Raw genomic sequence first — 17,945 nt, forward strand, 5'->3', positions numbered from 1 at the left:
TGGGATCAGCTAGCAAGCTAGGAATGGATGTTGGTGGTCTGATGCGATCATGCGATTGCCGAAGCTTCTTCCGAGGAGCTCTGGTTTGCTCAGCTTGCATGTCTAATGGTGCAGAGATGGGCGAATTTAACGGCGAGTTGTGGTTGTTGGATCCTTGACAATTTCCCGCGTGTTTAGTTTAGGGTTATCCTGCACATTATCTTGTTGTCGTAGTACAGTACGTATGTGTGATACAGAGTTGATCCGGGACTTCTTCGGTTATAGGACTTTGGATAAGAAGCTGATTAGTAAGGTACGACTGAATTAAGACGCTATAGTTAATACAGGTCCTCGGGATGCAAAATTTATCTGCTTGGTTGCCTGAGTTCCATCGAATACAGGTCCTCGGGATGCAAAATTAAGACGCTAAAGAGGAATGACTAAATCGGCTATTTCTTCGGCACCAGGCTCCGGCTCGTCTGCACGCGACCGGAGACGGGACGCATCGGCCATTACTCCTCACTCCAATCTCTTCATCGCCCAAACCTCCATTCACACCCCTCTCTCACCGCCCCTTCATTTTCACCGATGGCCACTGACACCCACCACCGCACCACTCCCAGTCAACAGTAGTGCTCACGTTGGATGAGGATGGGTCGGCCTGTAAGCATCGTTCTCTTCCGGTCCACCCAACCAGCGATCGTGACGTCAAGAGCCCGGGTAGCCATGAGGGCCATCCGACCTGGGGTCACGACGACAAGCCAATTTGACATGAGGGCCATCCGTCCAGGGGTCGCGATGGCAAGAGTCCGGGTGGCCAATGCCCCACAAGGTCCAAATGCAGCCCGTGGGAGACGTTGTCGTGGTATACGGTCTATTAGAGATGCCCGGAGTAGCCTGACCCAGCTTTGGCTTGGTCTGGGTGCCTCGGTGTTTCACGGACACGGGCACTAATTGGGGTCCCTGGCTCGGCCATTTCTCGGAGTGTGCCAGACCCGGTATGCCGGGGAGTTTCCTTGATCGGATCGCTGGGGATAGTATTCGGGTTGTGCGAGTTCAGGTGTCCCGAGTCGGGGTCTTTGTGGGTGGTTCGGTCTTTTTCTTAAGGAGGTTGGGTTTTCCTATAAGTTTGTTGTTTTATGCAGCACGACGCGCACACTGGGATCCCTCTTGCTTCGCTTTGCAGTCCCTTCTCTACGGAGCCCTTTGCCCGTTCCCATCCGTGATGCTCAACCACCTCTCCGGCCTCTTCCTTGTCGAATGGGATGTACAGTTTGCCTTGTTCTCCGCCCTCAAGAAACGTGATTTCTACTAGTTGAACGCCCGTGTGTTGCCACGGCATAAAAAAAAACAATGCTTAAACATATATTCTAATTGAAAAAAGTGTGTTGTAATCAAATGTAGTTTTTCCATACAGCAACAAAATCATTCTTTGACCCCGCTCATTTCCCCCTCGGCAATTTTTATATCTCGTTATCGGCCATCTCCTTGCAAGAAGATAATTAAAGCGTCATCTTTCTCCCCTACCCTTCTTCCTTCCACCTTCATTATCGTCATCATCTCTAAGCACTGCTTATAAATCCTGTACTGCTACAAAATATTATTATTTCATCAAAGATTCTTTTGATGCTCTTTTTGACGGTCAGTAATTTGAATAGGCGCATGCAAGAGATGGGACTGTCGAAGAGGTATGCGAAGAGGGTGACGTGCGAGGAAAGGTACAGACTCGCTCCCGCGACGCGCCCCGCGCACGCGTCACGGGAGAAACCCTAGCGCTGTCGGCGGGCTTCCCCTCCTCCTCCCTCCTCTCCCTCGCCGCCGCCAGAGAGGGCGCGCTGGGCGAAGCCTGGTAGGCGGCGGCGGGGCTGCCTTGTCTCCTCAGCGGGGGCCTTCGGCGAGGGTCGAGGCGGCTGCCTGGGATGCGGCGCTGGCGGCGGGCGCGGCGATGAGCTGGAGCCTGCTGGCGGCGGCTTCGTGGCGGCGGCGTGACCGGCGCGGCGGTGGCGGGCGTGCCTTGGTCGCTATCGTCGTCGTTCCCTTCTTGGGGGACACCATCTTGGAGGCCTGGTTCCATCGTTCCCGTCTCACCTCCCCTCGAAGGAGGAGGTCTCCGGTGGCTCCAAGCAGTTCGTCCTCGCGCATTTGTAGTGGCTTGGTAGTCGTTGGGGTGGTGTGGCGGTGCCCGGCACCTTTGTATCTCGCCTTGGGTGTGCGTGTCGTGTGCGGTGGTGGCGTGAGATTGTATCATGGTCCTTGTGGTTCGGTGCTTTATATATAAAGCGGGGCGAAAGCCTTTTTCGATAAGAGGGTGACGTGCTTGAGTTAGCTCGTGATCTCCCATGACGGCGATCTCACAACCGCTATCTACGCCCCATCTCTTTCTAAGATGGAGGAGGCGGCGCCACAACAAGAAAGAGAGTATGGAATTTCCTGAAGTCCATTATGTGTGATCAAAACAGCCTTGTACATATACCTTTTGCAGTTCTCCGAATAGATGATGATTCTATTATGTCATATGCTCTTACATAACCACAAAAAAGTATTCGTGGAAGTTGAGCCAACCAGACACCAAACAATACAGCGTGTCATCCGGTGCTTGCACGCCAGACCTCGTACCTGCTCGCTGCATCTTCCCATAGGGGATAGGACTACTGCAGTTTAGGATAGTTGATGCTTTGTTCATTTTACTTCAGAACTTTATGCTCCTGCAGATTGTCGAGTTTTTCTGTTGTACTCCATACTGTTTATGAATCAAAACTTATGGTATTTGCAGGATTATTTGCTTAGCCTTTTTTATTTGTGCTCCCTTTGTGAGCTGTACTCCGGATTACAGACTTTGTATTTTGCTGAACTTGTTTAATAATAGGGCCGCATGCATCTTTCGAATGCAGAGGCCGAGGGATAATCTCCTTTTCTAAAATAAATAAATAAAAGGCAGGTGTTGTATCTATTAGAAGAAGAGAAAGACACAAGGTTCTGGCCGAAGCCCAGTTACAGAATACAGTAGTCAAGATTAGCCACCATCATCCTGGACACCTCTGACAAAAGCCAGCTTTCTCAATCTCATTATCTCCTGGATCCTACAGATCCTGTCATAAACCCCTAAGCATTTATGCTAAAAAACACGCATTTCTATCTTTCCAAATCTGCCAAAGGGTGTAAGAAAAAAATCCACGTACTTGTCAAAGGTAAATTTTAGCCGTTTATTTTGGAATGTGTTCCATTCATCAAGCTGATTTGCCTCAATGTCAACAAGCAAGTTGATGAACCAAAAAAAACCTTGTGTAGCATCCTTTTGTCAAGTGCCGGTATGACACAAAGCATATTCTTCTTAGCCTCAACAACAAAGTTTTAGAGTTTCTTGGACTCTTTTGTTGCAATCCAATATTCATGGAATTAATTACTCTGTTCCAATAATCCCTAGTTTAGTGCATAAAAAATATACCTTCAAAAAATTCTGAAGTGTGACTTGTATGGTGGCACTCATAAAGACAGTAAAGGCTGTCAAGCCTAGCCAACCTTCGAATCAGGGAGCTTTTGGAAATCAGATGGCCTGCATAGACAAGAAAAGGGAAAATACATCAATGGTGTTGTAAGAAAGATTAATCATAGGTAAAGTGGCAATTTGAAGGAAACAATAGCCTACCATTTTTTTTGATAAAGGGCGCTTTCATTATCTCGAAATGTAGCATCAAGCGGATACAAAGCATTATGAGTAACACCTAGCCTCTGCATAACTAGGATGCACACAACCCAACACGGAAAGTCTGACAAAATGAATGGAAAAAAACGACAAATCGGCGACAGTAGAGTCCTATAGACCGACACTATGCCTATGTCGCAAGGGATGGTGGACCGATCCGGAGATTAAGCTGCCACCCTGTTGGAAATATGCCCTAGAGGCAATAATAAATTGGTTATTATTATATTTCCTTATTCATGATAATAGTTTATTATCCATGCTAGAATTGTATTGATAGGAAACTCAGATACATGTGTGGATACATAGACAACACCATGTCCCTAGTAAGCCTCTAGTTGACTAGCTCGTTGATCAATAGATGGTTACGGTTTCCTGACCATGGACATTGGATGTCGTTGATAACGGGATCACATCATTAGGAGAATGATGTGATGGAAAAGACCCAATCCTAAGCATAGCATAAAAGATCGTGTAGTTTCGTTTGCTAGAGCTTTTCCAATGTCAAGTATCTTTTCCTTAGACCATGAGATCGTGCAACTCCCGGATACCGTAGGAGTGCTTTGGGTGTGCCAAACGTCACAACGTAACTGGGTGACTATAAAGGTGCACTACGGGTATCTCCGAAAGTGTCTGTTGGGTTGGCACGGATCGAGACTGGGATTTGTCACTCCGTGTAACGGAGAGGTATCTCTGGGCCCACTCGGTAATGCATCATCATAATGAGCTCAATGTGACTAAGGCGTTAGTCACGGGATCATGCATTGCGATACGAGTAAAGAGACTTGCCGGTAACGAGATTGAACAAGGTATTGGGATACCGACGATCGAATCTCGGGCAAGTAACATACCGTTTGACAAAGGGAATTGCATACGGGATTGATTGAATCCTCGACACCGTGGTTCATCCGATGAGATCATCGTGGAACATGTGGGAGCCAACATGGGTATCCAGATCCCGCTGTTGGTTATTGACCGGAGAGGCGTCTCGGTCATGTCTGCATGTCTCCCGAACCCGTAGGGTCTACACACTTAAGGTCCGGTGACGCTAGGGTTGTAGAGATATATGTATGTGGAAACCCGAAAGTTGTTCGGAGTCCCGGATGAGATCCCGGACGTCACGAGAGGTTCCGGAATGGTCCGGAGGTGAAGAATTATATATAGGAAGTCAAGTTTCGGCCACCGGGAAAGTTTCGGGGGTTACCGGTATTGTACCGGGACCACCGGAAGGGTCCCGGGGGTCCACCGGGTGGGGCCACCTATCCCGGAGAGCCCCGTGGGCTGAAAGTGGAAGGGAACCACCTATCCCGGAGTCCCCCAATGCGCCTAGGGTTGGGAACCCTAGGGGGGGAGCTTCCCCCTTGCCTTGGGGGGCAAGGCACCCCTTCCCCCCCACTTGGCCGCCGCCCCCTTGGAGATCTGATCTCCCAAGGGCTGGCGCCCCCCAGGGGTCCTATAAATAGTGGGGGGGAGGGAGGGCAGCAACCTACAGCCTTGGGCGCCTCCCTCTCCCCCTGCAACACCTCTCTCTCTCTCGCAGAAGCTCGGCGAAGCCCTGCTGGAGACCCGCTACATCCACCACCACGCCGTCGTGCTGCTGGATCTCCATCAACCTCTCCTTCCCCCTTGCTGGATCAAGAAGGAGGAGACGTCGCTGCACCGTACGTGTGTTGAACGCGGAGGTGCCGTCCGTTCGGCACTCGGTCATCGGTGATTTGGATCACGGCGAGTACGACTCCGTCATCCACGTTCATTGGAACGCTTCCGCTCGCGATCTACAAGGGTATGTAGATGCACTCCTTTCCCCTCGTTGCTAGTAGACTCCATAGATGCATCTTGGTGAGCGTAGGAAAATTTTAAATTATGCTACGATTCCCAACAGTGGCATCATGAGCCAGGCCTATGCGTAGTTACTATGCACGAGTAGAACACAAAGCAGTTGTGGGCGTTGAGTTTGCCAATTCTTCTTGCCGCTACTAGTCGTTTCTTGTTTCGGCGGCATTGTAGGATGAAGCGGCCCGGACCGACCTTACACGTACGCTTACGTGAGACAGGTTCCACCGACTGACATGCACTAGTTGCATAAGGTGGCTAGCAGGTGTCTGTCTCTCCTACTTTAGTCGGAACGGATTCGATGAAAAGGGTCCTTATGAAGGGTAAATAGAAATTGGCAAATCACGTTGTGGTCATACGTAGGTAAGAAAACGTTCTTGCTAGAAACCTACAAACCACGTAAAAAACTTGCAACAACAATTAGAGGACGTCTAACTTGTTTTTGCAGCAAGTGCTATGTGATGTGATATGGCCAGAAGATGTGATGAATGATATATGTGATGTATGAGATTGATCATATTCTTGTAATAGGAATCACGACTTGCATGTCGATGAGTATGACAACCGGCAGGAGCCATAGGAGTTGTCTTTATTATTTTGTATGACCTGCGTGTCATTGAATAACGCCATGTAATTTACTTTACTTTGTTGCTAAACGCGTTAGCCATAGAAGTAGAAGTAATCGTTGGCGTGACGACTTCATGAAGACACAATGATGGAGATCATGATGATGGAGATCATGGTGTCATGCCGGTGACGAAGATGATCATGGTGCCCCGAAGATGGAGATCAAAGGAGCATGATGATATTGGCCATATCATGTCACTATTTGATTGCATGTGATGTTTATCATGTTTTTGCATCTTATTTGCTTAGAACGACGGTAGCAAGTAGGATGATCCCTTATAATAATTTCAAGAAAGTGTTCACCCTAACTGTGCACCGTTGCGAAGGTTCGTTGTTTCGAAGCACCACGTGATGATCGGGTGTGATAGATTCTAACGTTCGAATACAACGGGTGTTGACGAGCCTAGCATGTACAGGCATGGCCTCGGAACACACACAATACACTTAGGTTGACTTGACGAGCCTAGCATGTACAGACATGGCCTCGGAACACGGAGGACCGAAAGGTCGAGCATGAGTCGTATAGAAGATACGATCAACATGGAGATGTTCACCGATCTTGACTAGTCCGTCTCACGTGATGATCGGACACGGCCTAGTTAAACTCGGATCATGTTTCACTTAGATGACTAGAGGGATGTCTATCTGAGTGGGAGTTCATAATCAAATGAACTTCATTATCATGAACATAGTCAAAAAGGTATTTGCAAATTATGTCATAGCTTGCGCTTTAGTTCTACTGGTTAAGATATGTTCCTAGAGAAAATTTAGTTGAAAGTTGGTAATAGCAATTATGCGAACTGGGTCCGTAAACTGAGGATTGTCCTCATTGCTGCACAGAAAGCTTATGTCCTTAATGCACCGCTTGGTGTGCTGAACCTCAGCGTCGTCTGTAGATGTTGCAAAACATCTAACATACACGTTTTGATGACTACGTGATAGTTCAGTGCGTAATGCTAACGGTTTAGAATTGTGGCACCAAAGACGGTTTTTTGAAACGTCGCAAAACATATGAGATGTTCCGAAGACTGGGATTTCGGACTAGTGCCCACGTCAAGAGGTATGAGACCTCTAACAAGTTTCTTAAGCCTGGATACTAAGGGAGAGAAGCTCAATCGTTGAGCGTGTGCTCAGATTGTCTGAGTGCCACAATCGCTTGAATCGAGTGGGAGTTAATCTCCCAGATGAGATAGTGATAGTTCTCCATAGTCACTGCCACCAAGCTAGTAGAGCTTCGTGATGAACTATAACATATCAAGGATAGTTATGATGATCCTTGAGCTACTCGCGATGTTTGACACCGCGAGAGTAGAAATCAAGAAGGAGCATCAATTGTTGATGGTTAGTAAAAACCACTAGTTTAAGAAGGGCAAGGGCAAAAGGGATACTTCATGAAACAGCAAGTCGTTTGCTGCTCTAGTGAAGAATCCCAAGGTTGAACCCAAACCCGAGACTAAGTGCTTCTGTAATGAGGGGAACGGTCACTGAAGCAGTACTACCCTAGATACTTGGTAGATGAGAAGGCAGGCAAGGTCGACAGAAGTATATTGGATATACGTTATATGAATGTGTACTTTACTAGTACTCCTAGCAGCACCAGGGTATTAGATACCGGTTCGGTTGCTAAGTGTTAGTAACACGAAATAAAAGCTGCAGAATAAACGGAGACTAGCTAATGGTGAGATGACGATATGTGTTGGAACTGTTTCCAAGGTTGATGTGATCAAGCATCGCATGCTCCCTCTACCATCGAGATTTGGTGTTTGCGTTAAGCATGATTGGATTATGTTTATCGCAATACGGTTATTCATTTAAGGAGAATAATGGTTACTCTGTTTATTTGAATAATACCTTCAATGGTCTTGCACCTAAAATGAATCTCGATCGTAGTGATACACATGTTCATGCCAAAAGATATAAGATAGTAATGATAGTACCACATACTTGTGGCACTGCCACTTGAGTCATATTGGTGTAGAACGCATGAAGAAGCTCCATGTAGATGGATCTTTGGACTCACTCGTTTTGAAAAGATTGAGACATGCGAACCATGTCTATTGGTATATATATGCATGAAGAAACTCCATGCAGATGGATCGTTTGGACTCACTTGATTTTGAATCACTTGAGACATGCAAATCATACCACATGGGCAAGATGACTGAAAGTCCTCGTTTTCAGTAAGATGGAACAAGAGAGCAACTTATTGGAAGTAATACATTTTGATGTATGCAGTCCAATGAGTACTGAGGCATGCAGTGGATATCGTTATGTTCTTACTTCACAGATGATTTGAGTAGATGCTGAGTGTATTTACTTGATGAAACACTAGTCTGAATTATTGAAAGGTTCAAGTAATTTCAGAGTGAAGTTGAAGATCGTCGTGACAAGAGGATAAAATGTCTGTGATATCATCATAGAGATGAGTATCTGAGATACGAGTTTGGCACACAATTGAGACATTGTGGAAAGTGTTTCACAATTAATACCGCCTGGAACACCATAGTGTGATGGTGTGTCCGAACATCATAACTGCACCCTATTGGATATGGTGCATACCATGATGTTTCTTATCGAATTACCACTATCGTTTATGGGTTAGGCATTAGAGACAACCGCATTCACTTTAAAAGGGGCACCACGCAATTCCGTTGAGACGACACCGTTTAGAGAAACCTAAGTTGTCGTTTCTTAAAAGTTTGGGGCTGCGATGCTTATGTGAAAAAGTTTCAGGCTGATAAGCTCGAACCCAAAGCGGATAAATGCATCTTCATAGAATACCCAAAAACAGTTGGGTATACCTCCTATTTCAGATCTGGAAGCAAAAGTAATTGCTTCTAGAAACGAGTCCTTTCTCGAGGAAAAGTTTCTCTTGAAAGAATTGAGTGGGAGGATGGTGGAGACTTGATAAGGTTATTGAACCGTCACTTCAACTAGTGTGTAGCAGGGCACAGGAAGTTGTTCCTGTGGCACCTACACCAATTGAAGTGGAAGCTTATGATAGTGATCATGAAACTTCGGATCAAGTCACTACCAAACCTCGTAGGACGACGAGGATGCGCACTACTTCAGAGTAATGCGTGATCCTGTCTTGGAAGTCATGTTGCTAGACAACAATGAACCTACGAGCTATGGAGAAGCGATGGTGGGCCCATATTCCGACGAATGGCTCGAGGCCATGAAATCCGAGATAGAATCCATGTATCAGAACAAAGCATGGACTTTGGTGAACTTGCCCGATGATCGGCAAGCCATTGAGATAAATGGATCTTTAAGAAGAAGACGGACATGGACGGTAATGTTACCGTCTATAAAGCTCGACTTGTGGCAAAGAGTATTTTCACAAGTTCAAGGAGTTGACTACGATGAGTTTTTCTCATCCGTAGCGATGCTTAGGTCCGTCGGAATCATGTTAGCATTAGCTACATTTATGAAATCTGGCAGATGGATGTCAAAACAAGTTTCCTTACCAGTTTTCGTAAGGAAAGGTTGTATGTGATACAATCAGAAAGGTTTTGTCGATCCTAAGGATGCTAAAAGGTATGCTAGCTCCAGCGATCCTTCCATGGATTAGAGCAAGCATCCGGAGTCAGAATATACGCTTTAATGAAGTGATCAAAGTTTTTGGGTTTATACAAAGTTTGTTAGAAACTTGTATTTACAATAAAGTGAGTGGGAGCGCTACAACATTTCTGATAAGTATATGTGAATGACATAGTGTTGATCCGAAATGATGTAAAATTTCTGGAAAGCATAAAGGGTCGTTTGAAAGGAGTTTTTCAAAGGAAGACCTGGATAAAGCTACTTACATATTGGGCATCAAGATCCATAGAGATAGATCAAGACGCCTGATGATACTTTCAAAAGACAGCACACCTTGACATGATTTTGAAAGAGTTCAAAATAGATCAGCAAAGAAGGAGTTCTTGGCTGTGTTACAAGGTGTGAGTATTGAGTGAGACTCAAGACCTGACCACAGCAGAAGATAGAGAAAGGACGAAGGTCGTCCCCTATGGTTTAGACGTAGGCTCTATAGTATGCTATGCTGTGTACCGCACATGAAGTGTGCCTTGCCATGAGTTGGTCAAGAGGGTACAATGGTGATCCGGGAAAGGATCTCATGACAGCGGTCGAACTTATCCTTAGTACCTAGTGGATTAAGGAATTTTCTCGATTATGGAGGTGGAAAGGAGTTCGTCGTAAAGGGTTACGTCGATGCGAACTTTGACACTAATCCGGATGACTCTGAGTAGTAAACCGGATTCGTATAGTAGAGCAATTATTTGAAATGGCTCCAAATAGCGCGTGGTAGCATCCACAAAGATGACATAGATATTCGTTAAGCACACGGTTCTGAAAAGTTCAGACCCGTTGACTAATAACCTCTCTCACAAGCATAACATGATCAAACCAGAACACATTGAGTGTTAATCACATAGTGATGTGAACTAGATTGTTGACTCTAGTAAACTCTTTAGATGTTGGTCACATGGTGATGTGACCAGTGAGTGTTAATCACATGGTGATGTGAACTAGATTATTGACTCTAGTGCAAGTGGGAGACTGTTGGAAATATGCCCTAGAGGCAATAATAAATTGGTTATTATTATATTTCCTTATTCATGATAATAGTTTATTATCCATGCTAGAATTGTATTGATAGGAAACTCAGATACATGTGTGGATACATAGACAACACCATGTCCCTAGTAAGCCTCTAGTTGACTAGCTCGTTGATCAATAGATGGTTACGGTTTCCTGACCATGGACATTGGATGTCGTTGATAACGGGATCACATCATTAGGAGAATGATGTGATGGAAAAGACCCAATCCTAAGCATAGCATAAAAGATCGTGTAGTTTCGTTTGCTAGAGCTTTTCCAATGTCAAGTATCTTTTCCTTAGACCATGAGATCGTGCAACTCCCGGATACCGTAGGAGTGCTTTGGGTGTGCCAAACGTCACAACGTAACTGGGTGACTATAAAGGTGCACTACGGGTATCTCCGAAAGTGTCTGTTGGGTTGGCACGGATCGAGACTGGGATTTGTCACTCCGTGTAACGGAGAGGTATCTCTGGGCCCACTCGGTAATGCATCATCATAATGAGCTCAATGTGACTAAGGCGTTAGTCACGGGATCATGCATTGCGGTACGAGTAAAGAGACTTGCCGGTAACGAGATTGAACAAGGTATTGGGATACCGACGATCGAATCTCGGGCAAGTAACATACCGTTTGACAAAGGGAATTGCATACGGGATTGATTGAATCCTCGACACCGTGGTTCATCCGATGAGATCATCGTGGAACATGTGGGAGCCAACATGGGTATCCAGATCCCGCTGTTGGTTATTGACCGGAGAGGCGTCTCGGTCATGTCTGCATGTTTCCCGAACCCGTAGGGTCTACACACTTAAGGTCCGGTGACGCTAGGGTTGTAGAGATATATGTATGCGGAAACCCGAAAGTTGTTCGGAGTCCCGGATGAGATCCCGAACGTCACGAGAGGTTCCGGAATGGTCCGGAGGTGAAGAATTATATATAGGAAGTCAAGTTTCGGCCACCGGGAAAGTTTCGGGGGTTACCGGTATTGTACCGGGACCACCGGAAGGGTCCCGGGGGTCCACCGGGTGGGGCCACCTATCCCGGAGGGCCCCGTGGGCTGAAAGTGGAAGGGAACCAGCCCTTAGTGGGCTGGGGCGCCCCCCTTGGGCCTCCCCCCATGCGCCTAGGGTTGGGAACCCTAGGGGGAGCTTCCCCCTTGCCTTGGGGGGCAAGGCACCCCTTCCCCCACTTGGCCGCCGCCCCCCTTGGAGATCTGATCTCCCAAGGGCTGGCGCCCCCCCAAGGGTCCTATAAATAGTGGGGGGAGGGAGGGCAGCAACCTACAGCCTTGGGCGCCTCCCTCTCCCCCTGCAACACCTCTCTCTCTCTCTCGCAGAAGCTCGGCGAAGCCCTGCTGGAGACCCGCTACATCCACCACCACGCCGTCGTGCTGCTGGATCTCCATCAACCTCTCCTTCCCCCTTGCTGGATCAAGAAGGAGGAGACGTCGCTGCACCGTACGTGTGTTGAACGCGGAGGTGCCGTCCGTTCGGCACTCGGTCATCGGTGATTTGGATCACGGCGAGTACGACTCCGTCATCCACGTTCATTGGAACGCTTCCGCTCGTGATCTACAAGGGTATGTAGATGCACTCCTTTCCCCTCGTTGCTAGTAGACTCCATAGATGCATCTTGGTGAGCGTAGGAAAATTTTAAATTATGCTACGATTCCCAACACACCCATGTTGGGTAAAAACCACCGTAGCCACCTGCTCCAACCGCGTACACACCGCCTTAAACAGCGATTGGTACTCCACTCGTTGTAGCGTAGACCACGTACGAAGCGAGTGCGTACAACGGAAAACAATAGCCTACCATACAATGCAAAAAGAGGGACCCTGTAAAAGCACACGACTTCATCTTGCGTCTGCCTTCATAGATATGAGAAAACTCCTGGACCATCCACAATCTCTTGAAATCGGTGAATGACATGCAAATTTTTTTACCACATAGAATACAATGATGCTACTTATTTAACAATAATATGAGCAGAACACACCTACCGGAACTGTGTGCCAAAAAAATTCACCTTGGCATAATCATCCAGTCGCTCGTTAATATCCAACTTCAAAGGAGAAAGATTCGTAGTTACAGTCGATGCCAAAACCTGAAATTGATTGATATTGTTTTGTGAAATGGACTGGCCATTAATTCAGCAAAATACCCCATCCAAGTCTTGACATTTACAGTTATTACATAATAAACTGGCGGGGTGACAGACCAAGAATCTCTGCTGGTTCCTTTACGCCCAGTCTTTGCCAAAACATGCGCACATCCAAGCAGTTTAATTTCTAATGATCTCCCCTCACACCTAAGCAATATGCTATAGAAGATAGTTGGCTATGTCACTGAAAGATCCTTCATTTTTCATTTTTTGCAAATCATCCACACCACATCCTGTGTGTGGTTGAATATTACCACTCCTTGATTAACAGTTATGTACCATCTGCATGATTTCATTTTTCATTTTCATTTTTTACATTAACAGTTATGTACATCTGCATGATTTCAGTCAATAGGATTTCACATGACCAAACATAAACAGATTCAAATCAATAGATTTAGACAAGTAACAAAGCTATACTCGATGCTCAATAGGAATAACCATACCTTGGGATCCTTTCCATTCAACAGGGTCTTTCCAGTACCAGGAAGCCTATATAGCAACTTAAGTACTTAACCTTTACATGTTTAATGCCCAATCTACAATAGTCTTTTAGCTGCAATCTACAATATTTAGTTGTGAGTAAAAAATATCATGTGTTACCGATGGTACAAAAATAAAGAAGCAGGGATGATACATACTGGTTTACAACATGAGGAAGCACTCTTGAAGCAAATGCCCTACGAAAAATATCTGTGAATTCAGAACTTAACTCACCTATCCCCAACACGAGGGGAGCTCTTTATCTTTGAAAAGCTTGTTGCTAGATGCTTCCTTTTGGTTGATAACCTGCAGCAGTTTAACGGGTCTTATTATGTTGTTTCCACAAGCCATACGAAATTCTCATGCCGCATAAACAATAAATAGAACTGCTGATAACAACATATACAACACGTTCGGTTCGGGCAACGTAACGTATTCAGTTTAATGTATCCGGAAGCGTTGCTTCCGAATATTTTTACGTGATACCTCCTTTGTTTAGTTTGTGGAATCGAGTCCCGATTTTAACCCGGCCGGTTCGTGCGGTTATTTCAATTCTGTGAAGTGCCATATCAGAAAGCACTGTTATGGAATACATGGCGAGGCAAACCAAAGCTGGCTACGGTTTCGGAAGTCGCTGTATTCGGAAGCCACACTTTTTGTCCAAACCAAACACGCCGATAAGTTATTGAACCTTGATTCCTGAATTAGGAGCAGCCTCAGATATGATGTGTGTATCACTTGACAGAAATCCTCTGCCCAGCCTCTCAAAAGAAAATCATCTGCCCAACAACGTGGAACTTTCTAGACCCTCCAGCGAACCTTGATCGATGACACATACAAAATTGATATCGATGAAAGGAAGGGAGATAACCTCTACTCATAGACATAATTCTAACTGATTATTCTATACCTGATCCATAAATCTCTTCCGGATTATTGGGCACCCAACTGCAAAAACACAGTAATAAAGCATAACTGAACCTGTAGTTAGTAGTCACAGACAGAGTGAACTTACATCCTCAGCTCGGTTGGAGCCTGCTTGCCTGCCTGTATCCGTCTCCGTTGCCTACTCCCCAATCACCACAATGCGTGTCTACAGAGGGAGTACGGGAGACCATGGCTGCTACTGTAGTCTACAGAGGGAGCACATTGGAGAGACAGATGCGCCAGTAGCATTAACCATGGCTGCTACTGTATGATGTAGCCCCGGCGAGGAGACGGATGGCTGCTACTGTATGATGTAGCAACGGCGAGGAGACGGGTGCGCCCTGGTGCGTTAGACATCGAGGGGGGCAAGATATGTAGGGAAGAAAGGCCTTCACCTTCGGTGGCTAACGGCGCAGCCACGAGGTCACCACACCGAGCTGATGCTTTATCCCAACACTTCATATTCCTTCTGATCCTCACCTCGATTGCTTCACAGTCGCCTCGCCGCCGTCTTCATGCCTCGCATGGACTGTGGGCCAAGATTGAAGCCGCTGGAGAGGTCAAATCTCGAGGGAGAGGGGAGGACAGGAGGGGAGGCCGCTGGGAAGGTCGAGGCTCGAGGGAAGGGCGGACACGCTGGGTACGATACGACTGTTCAAGCAGCAGTTGCGGATCGAGGAGGGGAACATGCGTGCGTGGGTCGCCGCTCTTTTCTCGTTTTTCTCGTATCGGCTCCTATGTTTACGCTGGAATTTTCTTTCTGTATGAATCGCGCACGATGCGGTGGAAGTTGCGAGCGCACGAGGCGGGAGTAGCGATCGCGGGGGTGAGGGTATAGGGAGGTCGAACCATCACGACGTTCGATTCTCCTTTAATAGTAGAGATTTTGGTTGGCTAGCCCCTTCAGTTCATTGTCCGTGCTTATGTTCTCTTCCATTTGGCGCTTTGTTTCCTTTCATTGTGGCACGGCAAGATACAAGACTCTGTAATGGGTACCGACAATGAAATTTCTTGGTGTTGTTTCCTCCATTTGTTTTTTGTTGTCATTCTTTTATTGTAAAGGAATACATCCAGTCAGCCTTAGGGCGCTCGTCCTGCTCGACCCACTTGGAATACTCCCACGCTCTTTCCCAGGATTCCCTCTTGCCGCGGTCCTCTTCGGTTCGCCGGGGAAAGGACCAAAAGGAGGATGCATTGGTGGCGGCATGGTCTCACGGGGTGACTACGACAACGAGTTTTTAGCGACAATGATGTGTTAGGCCGTGTTGTGTCTGCCGTCGCAGTCGGACTTCGGTGGAGATTTATGTATGTGTGAGGTGTAACAATGATGGGTTTTGGCTTCGGGGTGGCATTGGATCTAATTGTATAAACAGGAATGGTGATGGGCTTTCGCCTCGGGGAGCAAAAAACGTCCTCATGTTCAAGACCGGTCCGGTCTGTACATGTCATAGCTTGCGTAGGTGTCCTTGGCCGCGTAAACGACATACTCTGGATTCAAAGGTTGCTCCCACGTGGTGTGCAAGTTCTCTGTATCAATGCCATCTTTCATGTAGGCATAGGAGGGGGTCGATGACGACTGCGCTAAGATCAGCCAAAGAGTCCTTCCCCTCTTTGTTGCCGACGATCTTGTATTGGTTCTGGATTTCTACTAGCTTCTTGCACAAGATGACCGAGTTGCGAAGCACCATGGCATCGCTTCTGGTGTCCACTCTAGTGATGGTGTAATCGTCGCTGTGGTGGAATGTGACAAACTTTCCATAAGGCATATAATTGATAGAATCTACAGATCCAGTAGTTGTGTTTGCATCATTTTTTTCATATGCATTTTTTTTTTACTTTGAATAAATAGAAAGGGAAAATATTGTAGCTATATTTTTTATGCAGGGAATTGTAGCTATATCTGTATAGATTATACAACAATTACATATGGGGGGTAATCTCACCATCTCTATATAAAAGAGATGAGCCGGATCAACCGTGACTCATCCCATCTCTTCAACCAAGTGCATAAACGGAACCGATTTAATCCATTTTTTTTTGTTCCAACAAAATATGAAAATGGAACCAACATATTTATTTAGAATGGAATTATGGCATTTCATTTTATTTGGTTCCTCAACTAAACACGCCTGGGAGAATTTCAGGTGCTACGGTGATACAAGTGCTTGTGGGCCGTCGGATAGGAGACTGATCGGTTAATGTTGAAGCCTCTAGATCTGCACAAAATTATGGGACTCCTTGAGGGTGTTTCTGCAAGTTTGTGCAAACTCACTAGCTCCCGTACCATCATAGCACGGGAGGTGTGGGAGCACCTGAAATTCTCCCAAACATGTCCTTATTGGTCGTTGGCTCATTGAAATGCGTCTCTAATGTTTTTACTGTTTCGATTTGAAATCAATGGTTAGATGTTACGACGAGCTTCGTCGTCACTGTCCTATCTTTTTTATCACTTGCGGTCGTTATTCATCGGTCTTCTTGTGTTTTAGCGGGAATGAAGTCGTCGGTCTTCAGTATGAAACCGACATACAATATCAGACTTTTCCCCAACAAAAAGGAATATTGACCAGATTGTATTTCATTCCAAAACTAAAATGTTTATTAACCCCCCGTATTACTCCGAATAAATCATCGCCGTACAACACATATACGTACCCTCGAAATAACAAATAAGCTAGCGGTAAAATCAGGAAATCATATGTAGGAACAACATGCTTATCATTAGTCCAGCTGACAATGCATCAGTCGTGGCGGAGATGGATCTTGTACTCCACGGTGGCATCGCCGGTCTTGGCGTCGAACCAGTGGGTCCGCAACTGGCAGTAGCCGCGCGCGAAGCGGAAGACGCCGGTGCCGCCGACGACGGGCATCTCCCTGACGGCCCGGTCCGCCTGGTTGGGCCCGATGATGGCGATGCTGCTCCCGTTGTAGGCGCCGTCGACGAAGACGAAGTTCATGGCCATGAGCAGCGACAAGCTGTCCTTGCCGGCGCTGACGTACATGCCTTGCGCGCGGCCGAGGAGCCTCGACGTCAGGTTGGGCCCCTCGGTGAGCGGGTCGTCGATGACGAGCACGGTGCCGAAGCCCGTGGCGGAGGCGTTGGAGGACGGCGCCTGCGCCACCTGCACCACCCTCGCGTTCGGCCCGCCGCTCACGACGTCGTGCCAGTACACCCGCAGCCGGGTCTCCTTCTCCGCCGCGGACACCGGCGCCCCGGCAGCCGCGAGGAGCAGGAGCGCGGCCAGGCAGGAGAGAGCGGTGCTGCTCGCCATTGGGATCAGCTAGCTAGTAAGCTAGGGATGAATGTTGGTGATCTGATGCGTTGCGATTGCTTAGCTCTTCGTGAGGAGCTCTGGTTTGTGCTGCTTGCTCTCCAATGGTGCGGAGATGGGTCTATTTAACGGCAAGTTGTGACAGTGTCTGGCCGTGTGTTCGGCTTATCTTCTATGCGTGTGCGAGATGTAGTAGTTGATCTTACAAGTCATCGCGGACTTCGTCGGCTGTGACTTGGAATAAGAAGCTGTGCGCAGTAGGTGAAGGTATGACTGAATTAACACGCTATAGTTGGGTGGTGCAGGCTGCACTTTCCATGCATCCACACACACACGCTCGTCCTCCTTCAAATTCG

General features: G+C 46.9%; 1 protein-coding gene and 1 pseudogene across 1 annotated transcript; both read right to left on the reverse strand.

Annotated features, from left to right (window-relative positions):
• Window positions 1-2,992: 2,992 nt before the first annotated feature.
• LOC123120930 (uncharacterized) lies at window positions 2,993-15,869 on the reverse strand (annotated as a pseudogene).
• A 1,024-nt stretch (window positions 15,870-16,893) lies between these two features.
• LOC123125550 (dirigent protein 22) lies at window positions 16,894-17,743 on the reverse strand. Its single transcript, XM_044546020.1, has one exon. It carries the CDS (start codon window positions 17,587-17,589, stop codon window positions 17,059-17,061), a length of 531 nt encoding a protein of 176 aa, XP_044401955.1. The 5' UTR covers window positions 17,590-17,743; the 3' UTR covers window positions 16,894-17,058.
• Between the last annotated feature and the right edge of the window lie 202 nt (window positions 17,744-17,945).

This window comes from Triticum aestivum, chromosome 5D, assembly GCF_018294505.1.
Source record: "Triticum aestivum cultivar Chinese Spring chromosome 5D, IWGSC CS RefSeq v2.1, whole genome shotgun sequence".
NCBI lineage: Eukaryota > Viridiplantae > Streptophyta > Magnoliopsida > Poales > Poaceae > Triticum > Triticum aestivum.